Here is a 23495-nt window from a genome sequence, read left to right on the forward strand (position 1 = left end):
ATTTTTATTGGTTTATGTCTTTTAAAATCCGTTGACTAAAATTTAGTAGCATTTCTGGTGAGAGAGAAATCTGTCATCTTCATCTAGAAACCAGCTTGTCCTCTAATGCTCCTTAGAACTTGCACATCCCATTTGGTCTCTGTGACGAAAGTTTCACCGTGTAGGTTGAGTATTAGTTGAAGCTTGTTGGACTCAAGTAAATCTCTAAAGTCAAAATGAGAAGAACCATCAAGATCAGGGAAAGTGATGCTAATGCTCAAGTGATAGGCACCCTCACTGCTTCCAGGTCAGCGAAGGAAACTTGAGTGAAGTTTCGCAGTTGGCTGTCGGTCATGTAAAAGGAAGGTGGTAATTTTCTGCTTTCTCTTAACCATGTAAAGTCCCAAAGTGTGAGACTAAAGTGTGAGACTGAGTATTGATATGCTACAGATATTTTCCCCATTATGGAATTATTAACAGCTAATCCTTATAGTATTGCAATAAATTTAAAGATAGATGGTTGGATGAATCCATTTTCTAGCTAAAGATGCTCAAAAGAGAGTCAAGAGAGTGGAGAAGTAGGCAGTGTTTCAGTTACTCAGTTTTTAATAAAGGATCAGTTTTGTTTTAAATATTTTTTTAAATTGATTTCAGAGAGAGAAAGGGAGAGAGGGAGAGAGATAGAAACATCAATGATGAGAGACACTCATCGGTTGGCTGCCTCCTGCACTCTCCTCCTGGGGTTGTGGAGCCCAGGCATGTGCCCTGACCTGGCATCGAACCCTGACCTGCTGGCTCAAGAGTCGATGCTCAAACACTGAGCCACACTGGCAAGGCTCAGTTAGTCATTTTTAAATATAGTGTTGCATTTAATATTCAGAAAGTCTTAGAAGATGCCTATTGACTATAGTCTTCAATCCAAGGATCAGAGGATTGATCCTTGCAAGACCAGATAGCCGCTGTGGGTAATTCATAAAACCAAGTCAGTGCTGGGATTTGAATCCAAGAGAGAATGGTTGTAAATCCTTTCTACCACACACTGGATAAATTTAACAATTATCAGTAACATGCTTGGAAGTTGTGGTAGAGGAGGCCTTTTTCTTTTTTTATATTCCAATTAATAGCTAATAATCAAAAGCCCTGTTTCTCTTAATAAGCTTCTTGAGAAATAGGCAACGTTGCTGATTTTATACTCATAGTAGAAATGAATGACACATCTTTGAAAAAATTTCCCCAGTTATTCCATCTTGATTCCAGGTCTGGACAATCCTTTCTCTAATTGTAGTTTAAAATATCTATCTGCTACCAAGTTCATTGAATTTATGACCAGACTAGCTCCAAGCACTGAGGTTTAAAAAAATCTGTAGTGAACATCACTGTCATATCATCTGCTTGCTGGCCTTTAGCTGGTTCATTCAAGATTTTGCAATTTTTCTCTTTAAGTTATGGATTTAATAGTGTAATTGTACTTTTAAAATCAGAAATAAGCACATGCATATTTTTGAAGTTTGGGGAAGGAGACAATTTTTTAATATTTCAGGAATCTATGGTTATTTCTGAATTAGGAGGTTCTGTCTGAGAAGCCTCTGTGTGACATTTGTCACCTCCTAAATCAGGTGTTTAAGGCACTTAATTGCTTCACTTTATTTTCTGCAGCCTTGCTGCTACCATATGTACCACTGGCCATCTTTAAAATCAGTTGGATTTTTAAGCTGTGAACCTTCTAGAAGTCTTTCCTTTTCTTTCTTTCTCCCCCCCCCCCTTAACATCTTATGCCTGTTGGGTTCTGCTGTTGGCCACCAGGTAGCAACAGTGCCGTGGGTAGTTGAGTGTCTCAGGTAGGGAACTGTTGCAAGCAGACAGGAAGATTAAACCCCACACAGCACACAAAGGGGTAAGTGTCCAGAATCATCATTTTTTCATTCCTCTGTGGTACGTTGGCTATTGCAAATGGAGGCGTAAATGATGACTTGGCGGTGAGCAGCCTCCTGGGCCTGCCAGTCCCCGTGCCCGTGACATTGCACTGCATATCAGCGCCGCTGAGGGGACGTGAAAGGAAGGCTGGCCAGGTGGAAAGCAAGGGAAGAGTGTGACAACTGCAGAAACAAAGAGACTGAGATCAGAAGGGAGGTATAGTGGGAATTTTGGATCAAACTATCCAAAAGAAAGAAAATAGTTTTGATAGTTTTTTAACCCTCAGAAACACATGACTGCCAATCTAGAAAAATCAAATATTTTATTTTAGACTTTTCTCTTTTCTCCCCCCTTAGCCATCCCTCTGGGTATTCTAGTTGTGCGTGGAGACTGTGATTTGGAGACTTGCCGTATGTACATAGATCGCCTGCAGGAGGTGAGTTTCTATAGCCAAGTACATATGTTGCTCAGCTTTCCATTTTTGTAAACAATTCCCAGCCATCTTTATTTGTTTCTGAAATGATGCATTTGGGGAGGAGTGGAAATTTGGTAGCTTTGTCCTTTAATCACATACAGCATCCTCTCCCTCCACTCCTCACCTCTCCCCGCCCCAGTACCCCACACCCCCTGGTTTCCCTGCGCAAGTGGCTGAAATGGGAAAAGATCGCTTGGGTTAACTACCGAGTGGTGGTGGTCTAGTGTGATCCGTAGCTGTAGCTTGGAACTTCTTGTCTTCTTGCCAGACTGCATACTTGTATATTTTTGAGCTCTACAGAATTTCAAAGGACACTAATAAATAATGAAAAAAAAACCCAGAGGTTTGAGGTTATTTAATGTTTTGTATCTAGCACAGACTTCTGTCAGAGACAGCTAGATTTTTTTTAAAAATTGTAAATCGTACAGGAAAGAAAAATTTCATATATTTCATAGAAACTTGTGTTAGAACACAAAGGCATAACCTATTTTTTCCCTCAATCTGGTCTTACTGTAGAGAAAGAGAGAGGAAGAGGTCTCATATATGACCTTCCCATGAATATGAACTGCACCAGCAAAGCCAGGAGACCCAGCCCCCTCATTGCAGTGGTCGTTGGTTGCTTTCATAAAACTTTGATGGGGGTAGTCACTCTCTTTATTTTGCAAATTGCAAAAAGTATAAATAGCAACTACTTTATCATTGTTTCTTTTTTTTAAAATATGCTTTTATTGATTTTAAGAGAGAGGAAGGGAGCAGGATAGAGAGGTAGAAACATGGTTGAGAGAAACATCATGGATCAGCTGCCTCCTGCATGACCCCTGCTGGTGACTGAGCCCACAGCCCGGGCATGTGCCCTGAATAGGAATTGAATTGAATGGTGACCATTTGGTTCCTAAGTCAATGCTCAATCACTGAGCCACACTGGCCTGGCTGTCATTGTTTCTTAATGAAAGATGCACATTAGAATCACTTTTTTTGGACATTCAGATTTTCAGAGCTATTGGGTGATTCTGATAGGTACCCCAAAATGAGCAGCTCTCTTCCACACAAAACATTATACATGCCTAAATATCACAAATAAAGAAGATATATAGTGTTTAAAATCCTTTCAAGTAGTAACCACTTAACTTTGAATGTTAGATTTTAGTTCTCTTGAAATAAATTCAGGTAGGAGGAATAAAATAATGTGGACAATTATTAATTTTTCTCTTCAGCATTGTTAAGGACAGAGAAATAGTGAATGTAAAATATTTTGGGATAAATGCTAAATTTTGAATACCATTATGGGTGAGAGAAGAAAAGTCAACACATTTTATGCTTCATTTGGCTATTTTTACCAAGGCTAACTTTAACATGTTAAAATTTGTGAACTTTGTAGCATGTGACTCAGGTCCGAATCAATATTTCTAGGACATAGGATCTCATTTTTCAAAGTAATGTTTGTATTTTATTGTGGAACCTCACTCAATAAATCTGCAATAGAAAGTTAATCATAATTGCCACCAAACTGCGTTTTCTTAACACTTGGGTAGCTGAAGATTTCACAGTAGCAAAGTACATAACTGACGAAAACCAACGTATTGGCATGCTTATCACACCAGTATTCAACCAGAAGTGGGATTCAAAAAGAAAGGGAAAGAGCGAACTCATAGAGGCAAAATTTAAAACTAACTGGGGCACAGAGAGAAAGTTGATAAATCCTTGTGGGAAGCAGTGTGAGACCAAAGTTACCCAGGATTGCTGACATCTGTAAACAAAAGGACTACGCTCATTAACAAGGAAGCGTGCGGGACATGACATTGGTGACAACTTCGTTATAAAACTTCATAAAGGGAGCCAGGCTCTCAGAACCTGCCAGGAAAACCTCATTAACTTCACCCCTGTTAATTTGCTCTCCGTGATAATGCCGAGGGGCCCAGTGATTTTTTCTTTGCAGTCTTTGAAAACTCGTGTTTGCCCAGCAACTTCCCAGTATAAACACAATTACCGGGACAGTATGTATTTGGTGTAAGATAAATAAATTCTTTCTGACTGCCTAGAGGGACTTTAGAAGCTTTCTCCACAAGCCAGAAGATCAGGTGCAAATTAAACATGACCCCCATTTATTAGAACAAAATTGCCTGTCTTTCAGTTCTGGCCTTCTTTATCCTTGAGGTTGTAATATATCACTCACCTCTGAACACTGTTTAAAATTTATAAGTTTCAATAGCTGAATGGCCTTTCTTCTCTCAGTCCAACTTGGTGTGCTTTTATTATTTTTGGCATTATCTTCTTTGCTTAACCTTGATGGATTTGAGTGAGTTAGATACTTTCCAGATGACTTTAATAATGTTAAATTGGGAGTTCAGGGGATCGAGTTGTAGAGGCAGCTTTTTCAAACGAATCTTAAAGTATGGATATATGTGCATTTTTTTTCCATTTTCTCATTAGGACCTGCAGTCAGTTTCTTCTGGCTCCCACAGAGTTCATTACCAGGTAACACATAATTGACTCCCCCTGTTTCTTACCTTTGGGCCTAAAGAAGTTCATCGTTTAGTTAATGTCTCGTTCGGGTTAGAGTCCACCTCTGCCTGGAGAGAGTTTACGCGAAGGCCTCGGGAAGTTGGCATTCTGGTTCTTTTGCATTCTTTTGGTTTTGGACAATCTCAGTCTAGCACAGATTTGGACTGTGGATTTTCTCCCGGGTCATTTAGAAAAGACTATATAGTGAAGTGGTTTCAGTGCCAAATGCCAGAAAACTCAGCTCAAGCTAACTTGGCAGGACGAGAGTCCACTGGCTCCTAGCAGCGAAGAGTTCAGGTGGAGGGCAGATCCGCTGTACCACTTGGCCATACTTCATGCCCCACTTTCCTGCTGGTCCTTTTGCTCTGTCCTTTTTTGTCGACTTACCTCTGGACTCGATGTCTCCCTGGTCCGAGATGACTGCCGTTAGCTGTCAGGCCTGTACGCCTCTCCTTCGCCTCCAGGAAAGGGAGTCCTCTGCTTCCCACAGCCCTCACGGCGACAATGGAAAATGCGCTGTCTCCAGATCTTAGCTGTTGTAAACTGCACTGCTGTGAACATAGGGGTGCACATATTCTTCCTGATTAGTGTTTCAGGATTCTTAGGACATATTCCTAGAAGTGGGGTCACAAGGCAGCTCCATTTTTAATTTTTTGAGGCACCTCCATACTGTTTTCCATGGTGGCTGCACCGTCTGCATTCCCACCAGCAGTGCACCAGGGCTCCCCTTTCCCCACACCCTCGCCAGCACTTGTCACTTACTGATTTGTTGATGGAGCCATTCTGACAGGTGTGAAGTGATACCTCGTTGTGGTTTTACTTTGCATCTCTGATGATTAGCGAAGTTGAGCATTTTCTCATATGTCTCCTGGCCATCTGTGTGTCCTCTTTGGAGAAGTGTCTAAAATGCAATCTGATGAGCCCATTCTGGCCTTCTGGACAGGATCCAATAAACCCAGCCTGCCTCTCTCTAATGACCCACATCCAGGCCATAGCAGAACACTCAGATGTCCTTTGCCCCAACAATCTCTGGGTGTGCAGTTTCTTCCTCCCTTTAGCGCCTCTTCTGTGCTGCACAGACCTGTCCAGCTACCCTCTTCCCATTAGAATTCTCAGGCACGATTCAGATCCCCGTGCAGTGTCACCCCAGACTGCTAGGGCACATGCCCGTGCCCTCTGGGAGGGGTGTGTGGGAGTCAGCGCACTCCAGGGACCCCTCCAAACAGCTCCTCTCCTACACCCTTTCCTACCTTGGCGTGGAGGAGGGATTTCAAGGTGTCCAAATTTGTAAATCTGGGGTTAGCATCACCTTGTAGGTTTTGTTGTCTATTTTGCTCTATCTGAAACCTTCAGTTTAGTATCCTTGTACATAAACAGGTAAAACAACAATTTTTATGACCCTATACCTGTAGCCTCTAGGAAGCTTCCTTGCCCTGCAAATAAGTACCCTGTACCCTCAGCCAAAGCAGCCTTACTCCCCTGAGGCTAAATGGCAGGAGTGGCTTGGCATTCTTATTTGTGTGGATGTTTATATCTCAAAGCACTCCGCTATTCCAGGGTCCTCACTTCCATCTGGCTGCAATAGAAAGAGAGTTCACTTAAGGTTTGTTTTCATTGGGAAAGTAAACTCTATTTCTGAGACTGGTTTTGTGTGTGTGTGTGTGTTTTACCAGCCATTAAAAGGCAAATTTCCACTTTATTTTGTAGGTAGAGCTCACAATTCCTCACCTCAGTTATTTCCCTATTTACCTAGAGCTGCCATCTGGGTATCATTTTATTTTTAAAACTGTAGCACTTTTAAAGGCCAGAGCTGATCTCCACTTTGTAAAATTTGGCAAGGTCATAGCTACGAGATTTTAAAAGTGTTTTTTTAAGAGTTTACGTTATTTTACTCATGGATGTTTTGAACCTTTGCGATTTTATCAAAAATATATTTCAGACATTCTAACTAGTTTTATGAAACTAGTGCATTTATTTATCATCCTGGCTTACTTGATGTCATTTTGGTGTGAGGGCTTTGATATGTGGCTATTTTGTACCATGTTTTCTTCAGGCCATGTTTGTGCATATCCCTAGAGATCAGAGGATGCTTGAGATTCTATGATATGATAAGGATATTTGTTTCATTTATTATTTGATAGTAAAAGCATGAAGAAGGATTAATGGCATTTGTGTGGCTGTATAAAATTTTGCAGTATTTTTTGTTTACTCGCAGTCAGATCAAACCCTGGTGACAAAACTACTGCATGGTCAATGTCACTTCCAAAGGTTTTGTGCGCAGACCATGTCGGATCACCAATGCAGTGGTCAAAGATGAGTGTCAGGCCTCACCTCACACCCCTCCTTGCACAATTATAAAGAGCACAATCCCTGTGGATTACGGGAAGGCTGGAGTAAAAGAGATCTAGGGAAGCCCAGGATCTGCTCACTCAATAGGAAGCTTAACTGAGAGAGACTGTATTTAAATTAACGTGGTGGGAAACTTTCCCAAGGAGAGCAAAGGGGAGCTGATTGAGGTAAGGAGTGGGGGGTATATAACCATTAACACTTGGCTGGGATCTCGGGGAGACAGGAGGAAGGAGTTGGAGGGATGGCGAACAGAGTTCTGGTTTAGCTACACTCATTTTTAAAAAAATATGTTTTTATTGATTTCAGAGAGAAGAGGGGAGAGAGAGATAGAAATACCAGTGATGAGAGAGTCATTGATCGGCTGCCCCCTGCAGGCCTCATACCGAGGATCGAGCCCCCAACCCAGGCATGTGCCCTGACGGGGAATCGAACCGTGATCTCCCGGTTCATGGGTTGACACTCAGCCGCTGAGCCATGACAGTTGGGCGCTACACTAACTTTGACATGCCTGTTAGATCCACGAGTAGCAAGCTGAATGTATGCGTATTAAAGCGCACTGAAAAACTCAGGGCCAGAGATAGAAATTTGAGAGTTGTTAGCAACTGCATGGTACTCAGAAGTCCAAGGCTGAAGGCGGTCACCGGGGGGAGTTTACACGAAGGAGCACAGGCTCCAGAACAGTCAGTGAAGAAGTCATGGAAACTGAGGAGCAGCAGCGAGGCTGGGAATGAAGGCGAGGGTGTGTCCTGAGAGGCAAGAGTGAAAGTATTTCAAAGCAGGAAGGAGTAATGAAATGTGTCAAACGCTGTTGAGAGGCTGAGATGATACAGATTGGTTTCTGGATTTTTCCAAGGATGCATATAAAATACACAGGATAGAGGTGCTATTTGTTTTATGTAGAAAGTGACAAAACCAACCGGCAGGAAATGTAATACTAAATCTTTTGTTTCCCAATGCACAAGCCCATCATATCAGACTCTCTAGTCTGTCTTGGTGGGAGTTAGGGGTGACTAGGAGAAACTAGTGGGAAACGCAGGCCACAAAATGCTTTGCGTGCTTTTTAATGAACTTTCTTGTATATGAGATGGCACGAAATATGCTTGGAGAATTGACTGTGATAGAATGAATAAATGCCAGTAAGTTTAAAAGCTGGAGAAACTCCTAGATTTTAGCTGTTTTCTAAGGCTAGAGGGAACGCAAGAGAAAACCAGCTTTCGGAGCAGTGTGCCTTGTTAGTGGGCCATGGGGCAGCTCCTAGCCAGTTGAGCATTTCATTGCCATGGTCTCCTCCTTTCCCAAATTCACAGCGAATTGCCAACAAAGCACTAAGGCTCAAAAACAACACCTCGTATTAACCTAACAGGCATAATGGGTTATGCAAGAGCGTGTTGGATATTTATAGCTTGCTCAGAATTTCTGCCCACACCATCCCTGAGGTTAAAACACAAAGGCCCTTCCAGCCTTGCGGCATCTCGTATAACCTGTGACCAGCGATTAGACAAGCAAATGCATTGGGCTTGCAGATGTGCTTGAGTTTGGCAGATAAACTAGAACTCACAGGGAAACCGAACTCTGCCTGAGTTCGGTTCTATTTGCCATAGATGCTTTTCGAGCTAATTTCTTCTCTGCTTCCTCCTTGGACTTCATTCTATCCCTTGTTAACCCCAAGTCCTAACGTTACTAAGGAGTGAAGGAGATTCGGCCAATCCAGTGACTCTCACCTAGGGGAGATGTTGCCCCTCATGTGGGAAATTGGGCAGTTTGGACATTTTGTGTGTGTGTCACTGTTAGGGGCTGTCCTTACACATGTCTCTCCATTCTTTGGAATCTCTTCCTTCTTAATTTGTTTTCTGGATTTTAGAAGAGTCTGTCAATGGATGGGTTGAAACAGGTTTAAGGGAGTCATTCTGGGAGTTAATTTTGTCTTAGAGAAGGACAGGAGTTAGCTAGGAATTTTGTAGGATGTTCCTTTGGGTTAGATCAAAGCTGTCAGAAATGGATTGAAGAAGGAATTAAAAGAAGACTTGCCTGAGGCCAGGTCTGTTTGCTGTTATAAGTGAAGGCAGTACTGCTAATACACACACAGAGTTGTCATTAATGGACCACTTTCTCACACAAAAAATGGGCTCTTGAAAATGTTAGAACATCTCTCATTCCCACCTCCTACTATACCATAACTGTTTCTTCATCTTTCAAAGCTGATTTTGGAAACGGGCATCCCATTTCTGTACTCTTCTGCTGCACGAGCTGAGGATGATAAAGAGTTTTGAAGGATCTTAATAATAGCAAGTCTATTAATGAGCATTATAGTTACATAAACATGTTTCTAACCACTCACCAAGGATGAAGAGACATCGCTATATAACTTGGTGATGAAACTAGAGGGCAAAAAAGAACAAACAGCTGGATTGGACAGTGGAGATGTCAAGGCAGGCAGAAGAAAAATCCGGATAGGTAAACGAGAGAGAAATTAGAAAGTAAAATAATTATTGACTGGACATTATTAAATGAAGCAGGGGTTCCCAACCCAAAGTGACTTCCATTTTGCCTCTGCTTATATCTTCCCTGCATTTTGTGAAAGAAAATGAATTTCATTCACAGTGAAGGTATAGTTAAATGCTGGGTGAATATTGCTTAATTGGATAAGCTACTAGAGTGTGTAATGGGGCTGCTGTGCCTTTATTAAATCTTGTGTGCATCAGCTATGAGTAATGGAATATAAATTGAGGGCAAGTTTGGCATATGCATGCCAACTAGTGGTTTAGATATTTTCCTTATCAATTACACATAAATTTATGCCAGTTGACTTAAATATACGTATAAAAGAAATAGGTTTGCTTCTGTGCATATGGCTATATTTTTAGCATGAGAAATGGATTTTCTATTAGCATATATAAGAAGAGAAAATTCACATATCAGGGATGTTTGAAGCGAGCAGTATTTCTTAATATTATTCATCTAAAAAGCATGCGATTTTAGAGTAATAATACATTTAAAGTAGAAAGGAGCATGGTATGTCCAAGGTTGTATCCTTCCCGCCTGTGTCACAGAGTAGTGACAGCTGCAGTCATCTAAATCACACCATTTCTGTGAAGAAAAATAACAAATGAAAACGTAAGCAAGTCATGTCCTTTATCTCCCTGATGAGTCGTTGATTTGATTATGCAGTTGGAGAGCACTGAAGAGCCTAGAAGCCCTAAATTAGCACCAAATCTGTCGATGCGATAGGGCCACAGCTCAGGTAATGACGTGAGTACCTCCTGAAATGTAGTTACGTTCACACAGTCACATTTCTTAAGTGTCTGCAGTCAGATGCTTTAAACAGGTGCATATTTTTAAACTTGTGTATTTTTTATGGTTCTACCAGGAACTAGGTCTGTACATTTATTTTTTTAAAATATATCTTTATTGATTTCGGAGAGGAAGGGAGAGGGAGAGAGAGAGACAGAAACATCAACGATGAGAGTCATTGATCGGCTGCCTCCTGCACGCCCCCGACTGGGGATCGAGCCCGCAACCCGGGCCTGTGCCCTGACCGGGAATCGAACCCCGATCGCCCGGATCCTAGGTCGATGCTCAACCGCTGAGCCACACCGGCCAGGCTGTACATTTATTTATTTATTTATCCTCACTTGGGGATGTTTTTTCCACTGCTTTTCAGAATGGAGGGGAGAGAGAGAGAAACATCCATGGGAGAGACACGTTCATTGGCTGCCTCCTGCACGCTCCCCGACTGGGGCTGGGCATTGAGCCTGCAACTGAGGTCCGTGCCCTTGGTTGGAATCGAACCCAGGACCCTTCAGTCCGCAGGCCGATGCTCTAACCACTGAGCCAAACCAGCCAGGGCTGCACATTTGTCTTAACTTGCAGCATTCACAAAGCAAACATATTCCCGGCCATTCTTTTTTAGCTGCATAGAGGTTGCCTTGTCCACTCGAGAGGGTCATGAAGTTAAGGCCTGCCCTCGGGACCAAAATGTGCCCTCTTGTGAGGGGCTGCTTTGTTTTTTCTCACTTCCCCTGTCCTGCTCAAGGCGGAGTCATGGTCCACATGACATTGCTGGCCACCCTTCTGCTGCCCCTGAATCCCCGACTTCTTAATGCAAGGTCCCCACACTCTATGACTGTGTCAGGCCCTGTGCGAGGATCCAGCGAGCTGTTCATTTGATGGGAGATGCATCTCCCACAGGCTGTGTGCGATGAGAGTTATTTAAACAAAGCTACAGCAAACCCAGGATTCCCTCTGCGCTAGCATCACTCCCCCTCTCCTGTACTCTGACTCTTTTGTGAGTAGGAGAAGGGGGGGGATAGGTAGACAAGATGTAGGAACCGCCTGAGTCCTGGGGATGTAAGAACCTTGTCGCCTGTGTGGCCATTGTTAGTTACAAATGTCAGAAAGGAGTTCACGGGCCATGACTATAAGTTACTGTGATTCCCTTTTGACAATCAGCTTCTTTTCATCACTGCTCCATTTTAATCCACCCAAAAATGCATTTGTCTTTGATATGAAGACCCTTAAGGCATTTTCCTTGACTTTTTTAGCTACTTGTGTCAGGAAGTCTGACAGGTTTTTATAATCTTGGATTATCTTAGCTTTCTGATTGTACACAATTCTAGACTTCAGCTTGGTTTTTAACTTTCTCTCCAAAGTAGATACTAGTATAGCATCTTTCTGCTGTGCAGCCTTTTTCCACATCTATACAAAGCTACACACATTGACATATATAGATACATATACGATGTGTGTGTTTTTAAAGAAAAAATGTATTTATATTCTTTGTGAACTAGCAATACACAATATACCACAGTTTATTTTTAACAATAATAAACCATGGACATCATTAAGTTTTGCTAATAAATGAAGCTCTAACCCAAGTTTTAAAAACTGCTGCTCTATTCCATGGTATATATTTAACCTTATCTTTGTGGGTAGAAATTTAGGCTACATACAGTGTTTGCTGTTATACATTGTTTTTGTAAATAGTATTGCAATAAGCATCCTTGTGCAGATTTGAAAATAAAGTTATAAAAGACATGATAACCACATCACATGCTAAACAGCCTGTTAATATTGGCCCTCGTGGTATGACGTTTGGAACTGCAATCACATAACACGTACAGCAAAGTTATCTAAACTCCGTAATCAGAATTTCCTTTACATGAATATTATTTCGGTTCCTTGTCTCTGGATTGTGGCTCCCTGTTGGTCTCACTGATTGTCGTCTTTCTGTGAGATGCTTAAGCAGACAGGTTCACAGGAGTGGAAAGTACACAGGCAGCGAGCCTGGAGAATCTGAGGGAGGACAGCTCCTGAGTCACCAGGCAGTGCTCTGTCTGACACAAAAGACGGAAGATTAGCTTGACACTTAACGAAAGCTGAAGCTATGGAAAAACCCTTGAATACCAGAGTCGAAGGAAGGTCTTTATAGCCATTAAGGTCGTCTTAGTTTTTGCTTTCTTCGCGTTTTTGCTTGAGTTGAGTCAAAAAAAACTTCTCTTAAACTTAATATACAAATCCCCACCCCCATTCTTAAAACCCCCAAATAATTCTCGTTCTTCTAGAAGCCATAGAACCTGGTATACAAGATCATGGGCTGTGTAGCACAAGAGGCCTGTATCTGAATTGCAACTCCACCGCCTAATGAGTGGGCACTGCTGGGAGTTCACTTAAATTCTCAGAGCTCCCTTCTCCGTTGACGCTCTGCCTTCAGGCGGTGGGAAAGAGGCTCGGAGAGCAGTGGGATACATCTATAGGCGCTAGATTTTACACCTTCTTACTGACGGGGTGAATATGTCTTAAGAATAAGCATAAGATGGATTAAAATCCACCTACTAAATGAGACGGTAGCCTCCTGTTTCTAATGAGCGCTGGTAGTGGCCGGGTAACCCTAAAACCGAGTGAGATGGCCTGGTGAATTCTGGTAATTTTTCTTCTGCATATTCTGTTTGGGGACATGCCCCAAATATGAGAGTATTCAGCAGATGAAATGACAGAAAGAGACTGATAAGTCTAAATTTTATTTAATATAGAACCATCAAAAAATACAGAAGAGCAATGTTTATGGAAAATTCTCAGAAGTAAAAAAAAAAAAAAGGTGGGGGGGAAGGAGCATACTGTAAGTGTAGGAAAAGGAAGGAATGAGTACCAGTCCCAAAAATGTTAATTCACTGAGTAGTTGACAGCTGGTTGAGCTCATCTTTTGATGCCAGACACTGGGAATGAGTCAGGGCAGAAGCTGTCGGTGGATGACTTAAAGTGGAAGGAAGGGATCGAGGGGAGGCAGGAGTCAGCAGCCGTCTGCTCTACCTGACACCATGGCAGAGGGCCTCTGAGTAAGTAGAGTGTGTGATTTAGGACTGTCCCCCTTGGCACATCTTAACTATACCTCAGTGTCAGGATTGTTTGAAAACTTCTGCCCCCACCGAAAGTTGTGAGCCCCAAACTTCAGACTTGAAAGGAAAGGACTTTCTTAAATGTGAGCTGAGCCTTCCGTGAGCTTTCCCAACAGTCAGTGTCTTCTCTTGTTTCCATTATCAGACTCCAGTTCTTTGGGCAGCTCACTTAAAATCCTTTCCCTGAAATCACTAACTTTTGACAATAGGCAGGAAATAAATTAAAATCACAGTAGCCGTCCCTTGGGAAAAGAAGTTGAAATCTGATAAATCAGACATGTAGCAACTCCAAAAACTGGAGCAAGAAAGGAACCCGGGGACCCAGACGGCTCACAGCGCATTAGACCCCCTCTGAAGACATGCCCAGTGCTTCGTTCTTCTTTATGACCCTATGAACCACGTGCCTTGCATTTCATAAATACACATGGAAGAGACTGGTCATAATTGTGTCAGAGAAATAAAAATAATGGATAGTGTGTGACAACTCAAATCCGCAAACGAAAAGATAACACCTTTGGTGAAACTAACCAAATATTTAGTTATTATTGAATGGGAATATTATTGAATGGGGAAAGGTCAGTATAATAAACTGATCTGAAAAATATTGCTGTTGGTGATAGAAGATGTTCAGCCCTGAAGACAATACCTTGTATTTAAAGACAATTATGTAGCTTCTAATACTATGAAAAGACGCATTGAATTTCTGATTAACACACACCCTACAAAGACCAGACCAACACCGGCCTGACTTCAGCCTTTGTTGTCATTCTTTCCTGTGTCCACTTATATGAATCTGTCCTCTCTTTTCTTTGAAACCCAGAATCCGATAACAGATGCAGTAATGGATAAAACAGTGTTATGTTGGTGTAGCACTGACTGAGCAATCTGACCTGAAATGTGGCCAGTGTCCTCTGAGCCCCTCATGTGGCTCAAGGTCCAAATTGTTTTAGGTAAAATACTGTGGTCCCAGCTGCCTCAGTGTTGCTTGTCTAGCAAGACTATATCTGCATGTCGACACGTACTAGCCAGTGGGTTAAGCGTTTCATGTGGTTAAGTAAATTTCCTTTACTGCTCAGAAGAACCCTTTACAGTATACGCTATGGTAGCCACTTCACAGATGAGGCATCCAAGGCACAGAGTAGGTAAGAAACTTGCCTAAAATCTCACAGCTGGCAGGGGGTGGAGCCAGGGTTGTCATGAGCTCAAAGCTGGTGCTCTTGGCCACCACAGTTCCATGGCCCTGGGCTTGCTGTTTCACTGGGGCTGGGTCATCTACCCTCTGTTGCATTGTTTTTTCTTCCCATTTATCCATCTGTATCTCCCATGATATTTAAATACTATGTCAAGGACAGGAACATTTTTTGTAATCTCAGTTCTTAGCCTCCTGATCTCATCCTACAAAATGTTGTCTTCCAAAGCACGTCTTTCTTACTAAAAGTAACTTTTTGCTCAGTTTTTCAGCTCAGGTGCAATACAACCACCTCAGCACCGGGCAGCTTTCCGTCTGTAGCCTGCTCTCCTCCCTCAGATCTCTTAGACGGAGTCCCTTCATCTGAGTGTGCTTAGTACTAGATTTCTTTATTCCTTACATGTGTTGGTATACAGTGTGGGTATGTTTTATATTTGGTCAGTCTGCTACTTTGGAACATAATTGTGACACTGATTTCAGGAAAATCTCCAACTTTAGGGTCCTAATCTTCCACCCATCTGCATATGTATGTGTGGACTACACTAGATCCATGGGGAAATTTTGTTGAGGCTTCACTGCTTCTCTGTATCTTTTTAACATGTAAAAATTTTCAAAAGCTAATTTAATTGCATTGCATTATAAATATTCTCTGGATTGGGTAGGTAGTACATTTTGCCTTTGAATTCAAATGACTTTTAACATAGGACCTCATTATGGTAGAATTTGTTTGTTTTTAACAAGGTTGAAAAAAGGCCGCAGAGGCTGCAAACCTAGTTCAGGGAAGCTGGTTCAGAGAAGTCAGGGCTGCACTTGTGCTTCTGTGACCATTTCCTAAGGTTGCAATTTAATTTTCAGGTGACTGGGAAAGTGTCCAGTTATTTTTCAATAAATGTGTGTTTTTCGTGAAATCCCTGGGCCTTAAATTAGTGAAGTGTTGTTTAACTTCAATTATTAAGGTAATCCAGTACTCCATCTAAATAGAGTTTCCTCTTGTCTGTTTTTGTTTTTTTTTTTAAAGAGAACTTAACAGCACCTTATTTAAAGGGCTGAAAAACATTTGGGAGGGACCATGAAGAGAAATAAGCAAGAAGTTCATTGCGCCCTCCTGTGTAGGAACTGGCCTGAATTCAGCCCCCCACCGACAATAGCTGCGAGGCTCAGAGAGCTCCCATCCTTTGACACTGTAGTCACCAGCAGCTCTGAAATAGTAACTCCTGCGCCTGTGTGTCTGCATAGTGTTAAGGCATTTTACTGATTAGAATGTTCTTATTTTACTGAGCTGTCTTTGACCTAAATGTCTGATTATTTGAATTAGCAGCTTTTGAACCTTTGGAGGGTTGGATAATCTATAGGAAACAGCGGTTCCTCTGTCCGGGAAAGTGCACACACACATAGACAGCCCATCTTTAGCACTGAACATCAGGGAGTTCAAGGACTGCTGGGCATGTTTAAGGATCTGTTTGAAACTATTTGAAGGGTTTTAAAGAGCTCTGTGGCAACCAGTGCGTTTTCACAGAGCAAACTGAGGAAGTTCTTGTTAAACAAAACCTTTTTAAGGAAGTTGATTGATATCAAATGCTTTGTGGATCAAGGTGAGAATAAATAAAGGAACACAAAATAGGGAAAATAAACAAATAAAAGTCAGGCACGTGCATAAAGTTCTCCAGACATGGATGCTCCATCCTAAAAAGGTATATAACTGTGTCAATATTACTTTACCAGCCTGGGGGTAAGCACGTTATGTGGCTGACACAGTATGTCAATCTACATTTTATTAGATTAGACTAAACAATTTCCAACATTTTCTAATTTGAATATTCTAGCAACACCATTTTTAATCTTTAGGTTTTTAAAATGATAACTCAAGTACTTCTGTATTCTCTCAGAGTTGATTTTAACCTAGGGAAATTAGGGTGTTTTGTCATGGCGATCTCCATAGCACATTTGACACTGAAATGCTGAGACTATCCTTGGTGTTTAAGTTCTTTTGCTCTCAGAGAAGACAGCTATGTTTGTTGAATATGCTTGTTTATTAGCTTTCACAGTTGCCAGTAGATATTTCAAATACCTTTCAAATTCCTTGATGTATAATTACATTTCTCACTAAACCGAGACATGTTGGTAGCGTTATATGTTTTATAAAAGTACATTAGGAACCTTAAGTTTCTGAAAAACAAGGTAGAGCATGTGTCAAAATATAATTCTCAACATGTTGACCATAATTCTGATAGAAATAGCTACTGAGCACATGTCAAGATTTCATTTAGCTTAACCAGCAGGGTGGCAAAGCCAGTCCAAAAAAGAAGAATATGTATTTATCTCTGTATCCATAGCTATATCAATTCTACATCTAGGAATATCAATTTGGTGCCAGTCCTCAGTGAGACCAAATTTCCTCTATCAATTATTTTACAGAATCCATTCATATAAAAAAAAACTCCACGTACCCCAGCTTTTTAAAAAAATTTTTAAATTCATTTTAGAGAGGAAGGGAGAGGGGGAGGGAGAGAAACATCAATGTGGGAGTGAAACATTGATTGGCTGCCTCTCACATACACCCCTGTCGGGGATCAAACCTGCAACTTGGGCATGTGCCCTGACCAGGAATCGAACTGGCTACATTTCAGGGAACATGGGATAACACTCAACCCACAGCCATCTGGCCAGGGCTACCCCAGCTTTTTAATAACAACATGTATCCCTTTTGTTCTGGTGACTGGTCCTACCCCCGGAGATTCTCTTAGTAGGGGAAACTTTTATACTGATGTGGAGAACACAAGTGTAAATGACAGCCAGCCACCACTAGTGTCTCAGCATCACAAAGGCAAAGAAAGAAATTCCTTAGAGGAAGCAAATGTCCCAAGTTCTTCATTTATGAATGCTGAATGGAATAATTGAAAACATCCTAGAAACTTTGTGTGGGAGCTGTTTCAGAAAGTTCTATGTGAAATGATTTATTTCAAAGCAGAGCCCCTGTTTCTGTTTCTAGTAAAAAAAAATATATATATATATTTTTGGTCATAAATATATTTTTGACCATAAATATAATATGATTTGGTCTCTCACTAGCACTTCATTTAGGAAAGGGTGCTGACTCTTAGAAATAGGTAATACGTGTACACCTGAAACTAATATTATATTGTATGTCAACTGTAATTGAAAAATAAAAAAATGATTTAAAAAAAAGAAGAAGGTGATATGGCAGAATGTAGAGTGAGGGAAGCCCCTCAGGTCATTCATGTGGAGCCACAGGATGTGTGTTGTCTCTTTCCAGGACCAAGAAACCTCCTTCCCCAGGGCACTCTCAGCTCAGAGACTCTCCCCACGGTGGTGCTTTCTAGATGGTGAGTGTTTCCATTTTCACGGAAGGGTGGGGGGTGGGAAGCAACAGGACAAGGTATCCATTGGTGTAGTGAACCCCAGTTTTCCAAAAGATTAGTCAGAAACTCTTCACATGGATCCACGTGGCTGGTGTTTGCCTCTCAGCGATGTGGACTTGTTGATGTTGCAGCCTCTTTCCTTCAAATCCAGGGGATTAACTCTGGCTGAGCTTCTCAGCATCAGATTGCTCAAGCTGGCATTGCCCTTCACTGCCCCCCTCCCCATACTAAACCGTGCTGAGTGCCTCTCCTACATTGAGGCCAGTAGATGGGGTCAGTAACCATGGGATGGGTACTAACATGTATGTTTCTTGCATATTTGGGAATTTCATATTTTTATTAAACCACCATTTCAGTGTGATGCATAAATTTTTATTAAAGCGCAGTAAATGTCAGTTGCACTCACATCTGCCCTGCTGAGCATGACATGGAAGGCATAGTAGGTCAGTTATTTTCTGATTGGTCGATGCTGCTCAACTCTACTTTTCTATCCAATTCCCTGTATTGAAACCTATTCCTGCATATATGCTGCCCAGTGTATCTACCACCCAGGATCTCTCTAATCTAGGTGGTTTTCGTCATAGACCCCTCTTTGTTTATCTGCACATGTGTCCAGGAGGATATGTGTGGGTAAGGGTATGACAGGGTGTGTGATGTCTGAACAGTGTCGTGAAGATGAGCACTTGTGTCTATCTGACATCTAAGCCACATAAACCATGGCATACTTTCCATGAATGGCTTGTCAACTGCCTCTGAAGGTAGTTCACGCTATTCTTCTTCTAGCTCTTTTATTCCTGGTGATAAGAAACGTAATCATTGTTTTTCTTGAATCCACAGAGGATCGGCTTATGTTCAAGAAAAATGTGAAAATGTATATGAATTGTTCTGCATGCAGTCTGCTCTCTATGTGGTCTTTGATAAAATTACAAGTGTGGATAATAGACTTAATCCGTATATTAGTTTTACTGTATAAATAGTTTTATTAGAAACCTTTAAAAGGTGGTTGTACTCATGGTTAAAAAAATCCAGGTAGAGTAAGTCCTTCTCAGGCAAATTTTCCCTCCCTGTTGCTTTTAGGAGGCAGGGACCGTGACTGTTTTGTTTCTTAGCTCATTTCCTTTGGAGAAAAGCTACTCGTTAAATATTTATGATTTTTAAATGATTATTTGCATTTTGAGTTTTCCCCTCTAGTACTCTGTAGAAAATCTATTTAGAATATTTGGACTCTGGTAGATAGATTTAAGCAAGGAGAAACACAATTCTTTTGAATGTTAAGAATAATCAGAATAATTTCTAAAAACCCAAGTTTGTAAGACTTTTTCCTCAAGCCACAGCTGCAGCCCAGGCCCTTTTAGAAATGCTTAAATTATATATACAGTGTTCCCCCAAAATGTGTACACACACTTGAATAATTATAAAGGCAGTGTTTATTAAAATGCATTTCATTTTCAAAATTGAGCTATCAGCTGTCAAAGTGTGTATACAATTTTGGGGGGGACCCTCTCTTTATGTAATTTATTTATTTCCTGTTGTTTTGACTTTCTTCAGACATAGCTTAGGGACTCAGTTTTAAGGGGAAGTGATTCCTTTAATACCAGATGTGGTCCCTGGTTCTTTGTCTTCCAGATCTTTTCCAAAATGAGAATCACTTTTTTGGGAAGTCTGGCCACTGAGAGTTCTTTTCTAGCTTTATTTTCTTAATAAACACACATGGAGTGTCAGCTCTGTTTAAGGTCCTGCTATCTGGAGACATGAGAGAATGAATGAAATAAGCCCTCTAAAGAGGCAGATGCCTTGGTCTCATAGTTGTCTGTGGAGATAGTTTCTACAAGAAGTGTAAACACACGTGAGTGTGCCTAGAGGTAGAAGCTAGAGAGGGGACTGAGGCAGGTCTCTTGGGGGAGGTGACATTTCTGTTATTTCCTAGAAGTCAAGTAGGATTTAGACAGGCAGGTGCAGTGGGGAAGGCCCGGCTTTCTGAACAGGGAGGCAGCAGCAGCAGAGGTGTGGGAGCCCTGAGTTTTTCTTAAAAGATTTAGGGACTGGTCCGTAGTCCACATGCCTGGGATGCACGGATGCAAGGTTTCTGATTAACGTAGTAGGACAGAAGGTTAGAAATTTAATGCCAGAGCATCACAGGACACTCTGAATGCCATATCCTGTTTGTTTATTTTTTTCTAGCAACTTCTGCTGATCGCTTTTATCGAATAGACAGATCTCAGGTAAGTTTTCTAGAGCCCACTTGTGAAAGTGAAAAGTTCCCTAGTAAATATGCTTTATCGGTAGCTGATCTGATCAATTTTTCTAACAAAAACACGGAAACATTTACTCATGTTGGAGTGGTGCCCTTCCCCTATGCCGGGAGCTTTTTATTTGTCTTATGTTTTCTGATTGAACACGATACTGCTTGACCTTTTAAATGAGTACAGAAAATAACTAGACTTGTAAATATTACCACCAGCCTGCACTTCAGATTTTTATTCACACAGCTATTTATAAATACTGCTTCCTAGTCAAACTGATGCCTTTTAAATTTTGAGACCTCAAGTTTGAGACCTCAGGCATATATCTAGGCTACTTAGTTTCAGCTCATCACCTCCGAGAGTTCGGTAATAAGAAAATAAAATGCTTATGTCTAACCATAGCAAGTGTTCCCACTGCCCAAATTCTCTTGCAAGAAGAAAGGACAGCGTGGGATCCAGTGATAAAACCAGATGTTTATGCCATTTAGCCTTGACCAGGTCCTGGGGGTGGAAGTCCAGGTTATTGACACTCTTGCTGGACCCAGTTCAATGTGGCTGTCGCTTCTTTGAGGTGACCTGGTCATACCTAACAAGACCTGGGTCAACTGGGAACTCAAACCAAGAGGGACTCACGTCTCTCCCTCCCCAGCCTCTTGCTGTGATGTTGCATCAGGGAGCGACGTGCACTGGTCCGTCCTCTGAAGTCACTGTGGTCATTTGATGTGTCACGGCATGTCATTGTCCCTCGAGACCAAGCAGCTTTGTTTTGTTATTCTTCAGATGACAGCTCGAGCACCCTGTCAGTCATCTAACAGACTTTTCCTCTCCCTTAGGAACATTTGCACTTTGTGATGGAGATTTCTCAAGATGAGGTTTTTATTCTGGACCCAGATATGGCATTGTCACAGCAGGCGGGGACACCGCCAGGAATGCCTGACCTGGTGGTGGAGCAAGCGTCAGGGTGAGTATGAGTCTCCTTGGGCAGTGAGATGGCGAGGCTGCCACAGGGCGCCATCCGTGTCTTGTCTGGCTTTGGAATTGACATTTCTAATGACATCAAACTATCCTAAAATACAGTAGTCCCCTCGCCCACAGGGAGTATGAATCAAGAACTCCCCTCCCCGAGTGGACACCTGAAATGTGGATAGTCTCAGACCCTATATACTATGATTTTCCTATACATACATACCCATGATAAAGTTTAATTTATAAATTAGGCACAATAAGAGAGAAACAGCAATACCTAGTAATAAAACAGAACAGTTATAACAATATACTGTGATAAAAGTTATAGGAATGTGGAATCTCTCTCTTCCTCTCTCTCTCTCTCCCCCTCTCTCCCTCTCCTCTCTCTGATAACTGATCTTATAACTGGGATGGGCAACCGCTAAGCGATTAACGGGCAGGTCGCGTATAAAGCATGGCGACCCTGGACAGAGGGCTGATTCACACCCAGGGAGGGACGGAGCGGGACAGTGTGAGATTTCATCAGGCTACTCAGAATGGCATGGCATTTAAAACTTAAGAATTATTCATTTCTGGAAATTTCCATTTAATATTTTCAAACAAAGGTTGACCATAGAAGTGAAACCGTGGACAAGTTGGGGCTGCCGTGCAGGTTTTCTTGTTGCGCTCCATTAGAACGTATAGCTGGTTTCATTATAAGTCTGTCTTAGGAGTGGTTGAGTGGAAATTCTCTTTCCCACCCAGGTTTCATCAGGTCTGAGCTTCTATACCCACCACACCCACACTTCTTACCAAACTAGAAAACACCAGTATTTGCATTTGTGCATATACATCTTTAATGCCTGTATTAGCTAAATAAAAATTGACACAGGTGATTTGACAACTAGATTTCTTCTCTCCCTCCCCTTTTGCCATAATCCAGGCAGCCTGGGGCATAGAGATTGTATAACAGTAACTGTCCCATGCCAGGTACTCACCCTGAGCCGCATACCGTGCTCAGTGCCTTCCTTATATCCCCACCACCACTTCATAGTGACTTAGTCATCTTAAGTGATCTGTGCCTGTTTCTTCATCTGTAAAATGGAAATAATGATACCTACGCACAGGATCGCTTGACGATTAAGTGAATTGATACATGTGAAGCTTTTAGAATAGTTCCTGGCACTTGATAGGTACTCATTAAACATGTTATTAAAGTCATCATTTCACAATGACCCTGATAATGTGCTACTGTTATTGTCCTAAATCCACAGATAAGAAAATCGATGCCTAGAGGGTTTTGTAACTTTCCCAGTATTGCACAGAAAATAAATGGAAAAATTGAGATGTAGTCCCAGGTTCCCTGACGTCAGAGCCCACACGTTTAACCACTACGATGAACCATCAAAATGTTATTAATGTTTCTAGGTTATTTCAACAATTCAAAAATATTTATCTAGAGCTTTTTTTAGGTACCAGTGTAAGCACTTGGAAACAAGGGTGCCAGAATCAAAACAGACAAAAATCTCTGCCCTTTGTGAAGTCTAGTGAACCTCAGTGGTTTACTGGTTAAAATAAAGATTTCCTTGGAAAGCACACACAGGCACTCAGATAGCGTATGGAAGTTTATACACATACCCATACAATATAAGCAGAGAGATTCATTTGAGTAACCCTTACGCCTGTGTACCCCTCCTCACTAGTTTATGTGGCCCTTGCTGCTATTTCTGAGTATCTCCACTCTGCCGGGGCCAGCTAATATCCGTGGTACGTACCGAGTCTGTGGGGATCAAGAGGACAAGTTGTTGGATGGAACAGAGATAGAGCTGTGTTTAGGACGCCGGAGCTCGTGGTCTCAGAGCTGTCCTGGCATGAAGGGAAAGCTCACAAAGGGCGGTCTAACGTAACCCTGGGAGCTCCAGAAGGCGATGGAGAGGGCCCACTTCACGGTCCATGTGCCCTAAGTCCAGCCTGTCGTGGGGAAAACAACTAAGATGCTGAGTCCTACTGCAGAAGCGGTAGCTACTAGAGCCTAGTGTCCTCCCATCCCACCGACTCACATCTCTTTGATCGCATCTGTCCTTGATCTGATAAGAGTGAACCCATTCTGCCAAGCTCCCCATGGTC

General features: G+C 41.8%; 1 protein-coding gene across 2 annotated transcripts in view; it reads left to right on the forward strand.

The window, feature by feature from the left end:
- The window catches only part of DGKI (diacylglycerol kinase iota), a 375957-nt gene that overhangs the window by 293286 nt on the left and 59176 nt on the right, over window positions 1-23495 (forward strand). For both annotated transcript variants that reach the window (XM_087820996.1, XM_087820997.1), the window contains 5 exons: window positions 2250-2329; window positions 4799-4843; window positions 18075-18144; window positions 20362-20402; window positions 21257-21384. In XM_087820996.1, coding sequence (XP_087677122.1) covers window positions 2250-2329; window positions 4799-4843; window positions 18075-18144; window positions 20362-20402; window positions 21257-21384 — 364 coding nt within the window. The remainder of the gene's footprint in view (window positions 1-2249; window positions 2330-4798; window positions 4844-18074; window positions 18145-20361; window positions 20403-21256; window positions 21385-23495) is intronic.

The sequence above is a fragment of the Miniopterus natalensis genome, chromosome 10, assembly GCF_054644295.1.
Source record: "Miniopterus natalensis isolate mMinNat1 chromosome 10, mMinNat1.hap1, whole genome shotgun sequence".
Lineage (NCBI taxonomy): Eukaryota > Metazoa > Chordata > Mammalia > Chiroptera > Miniopteridae > Miniopterus > Miniopterus natalensis.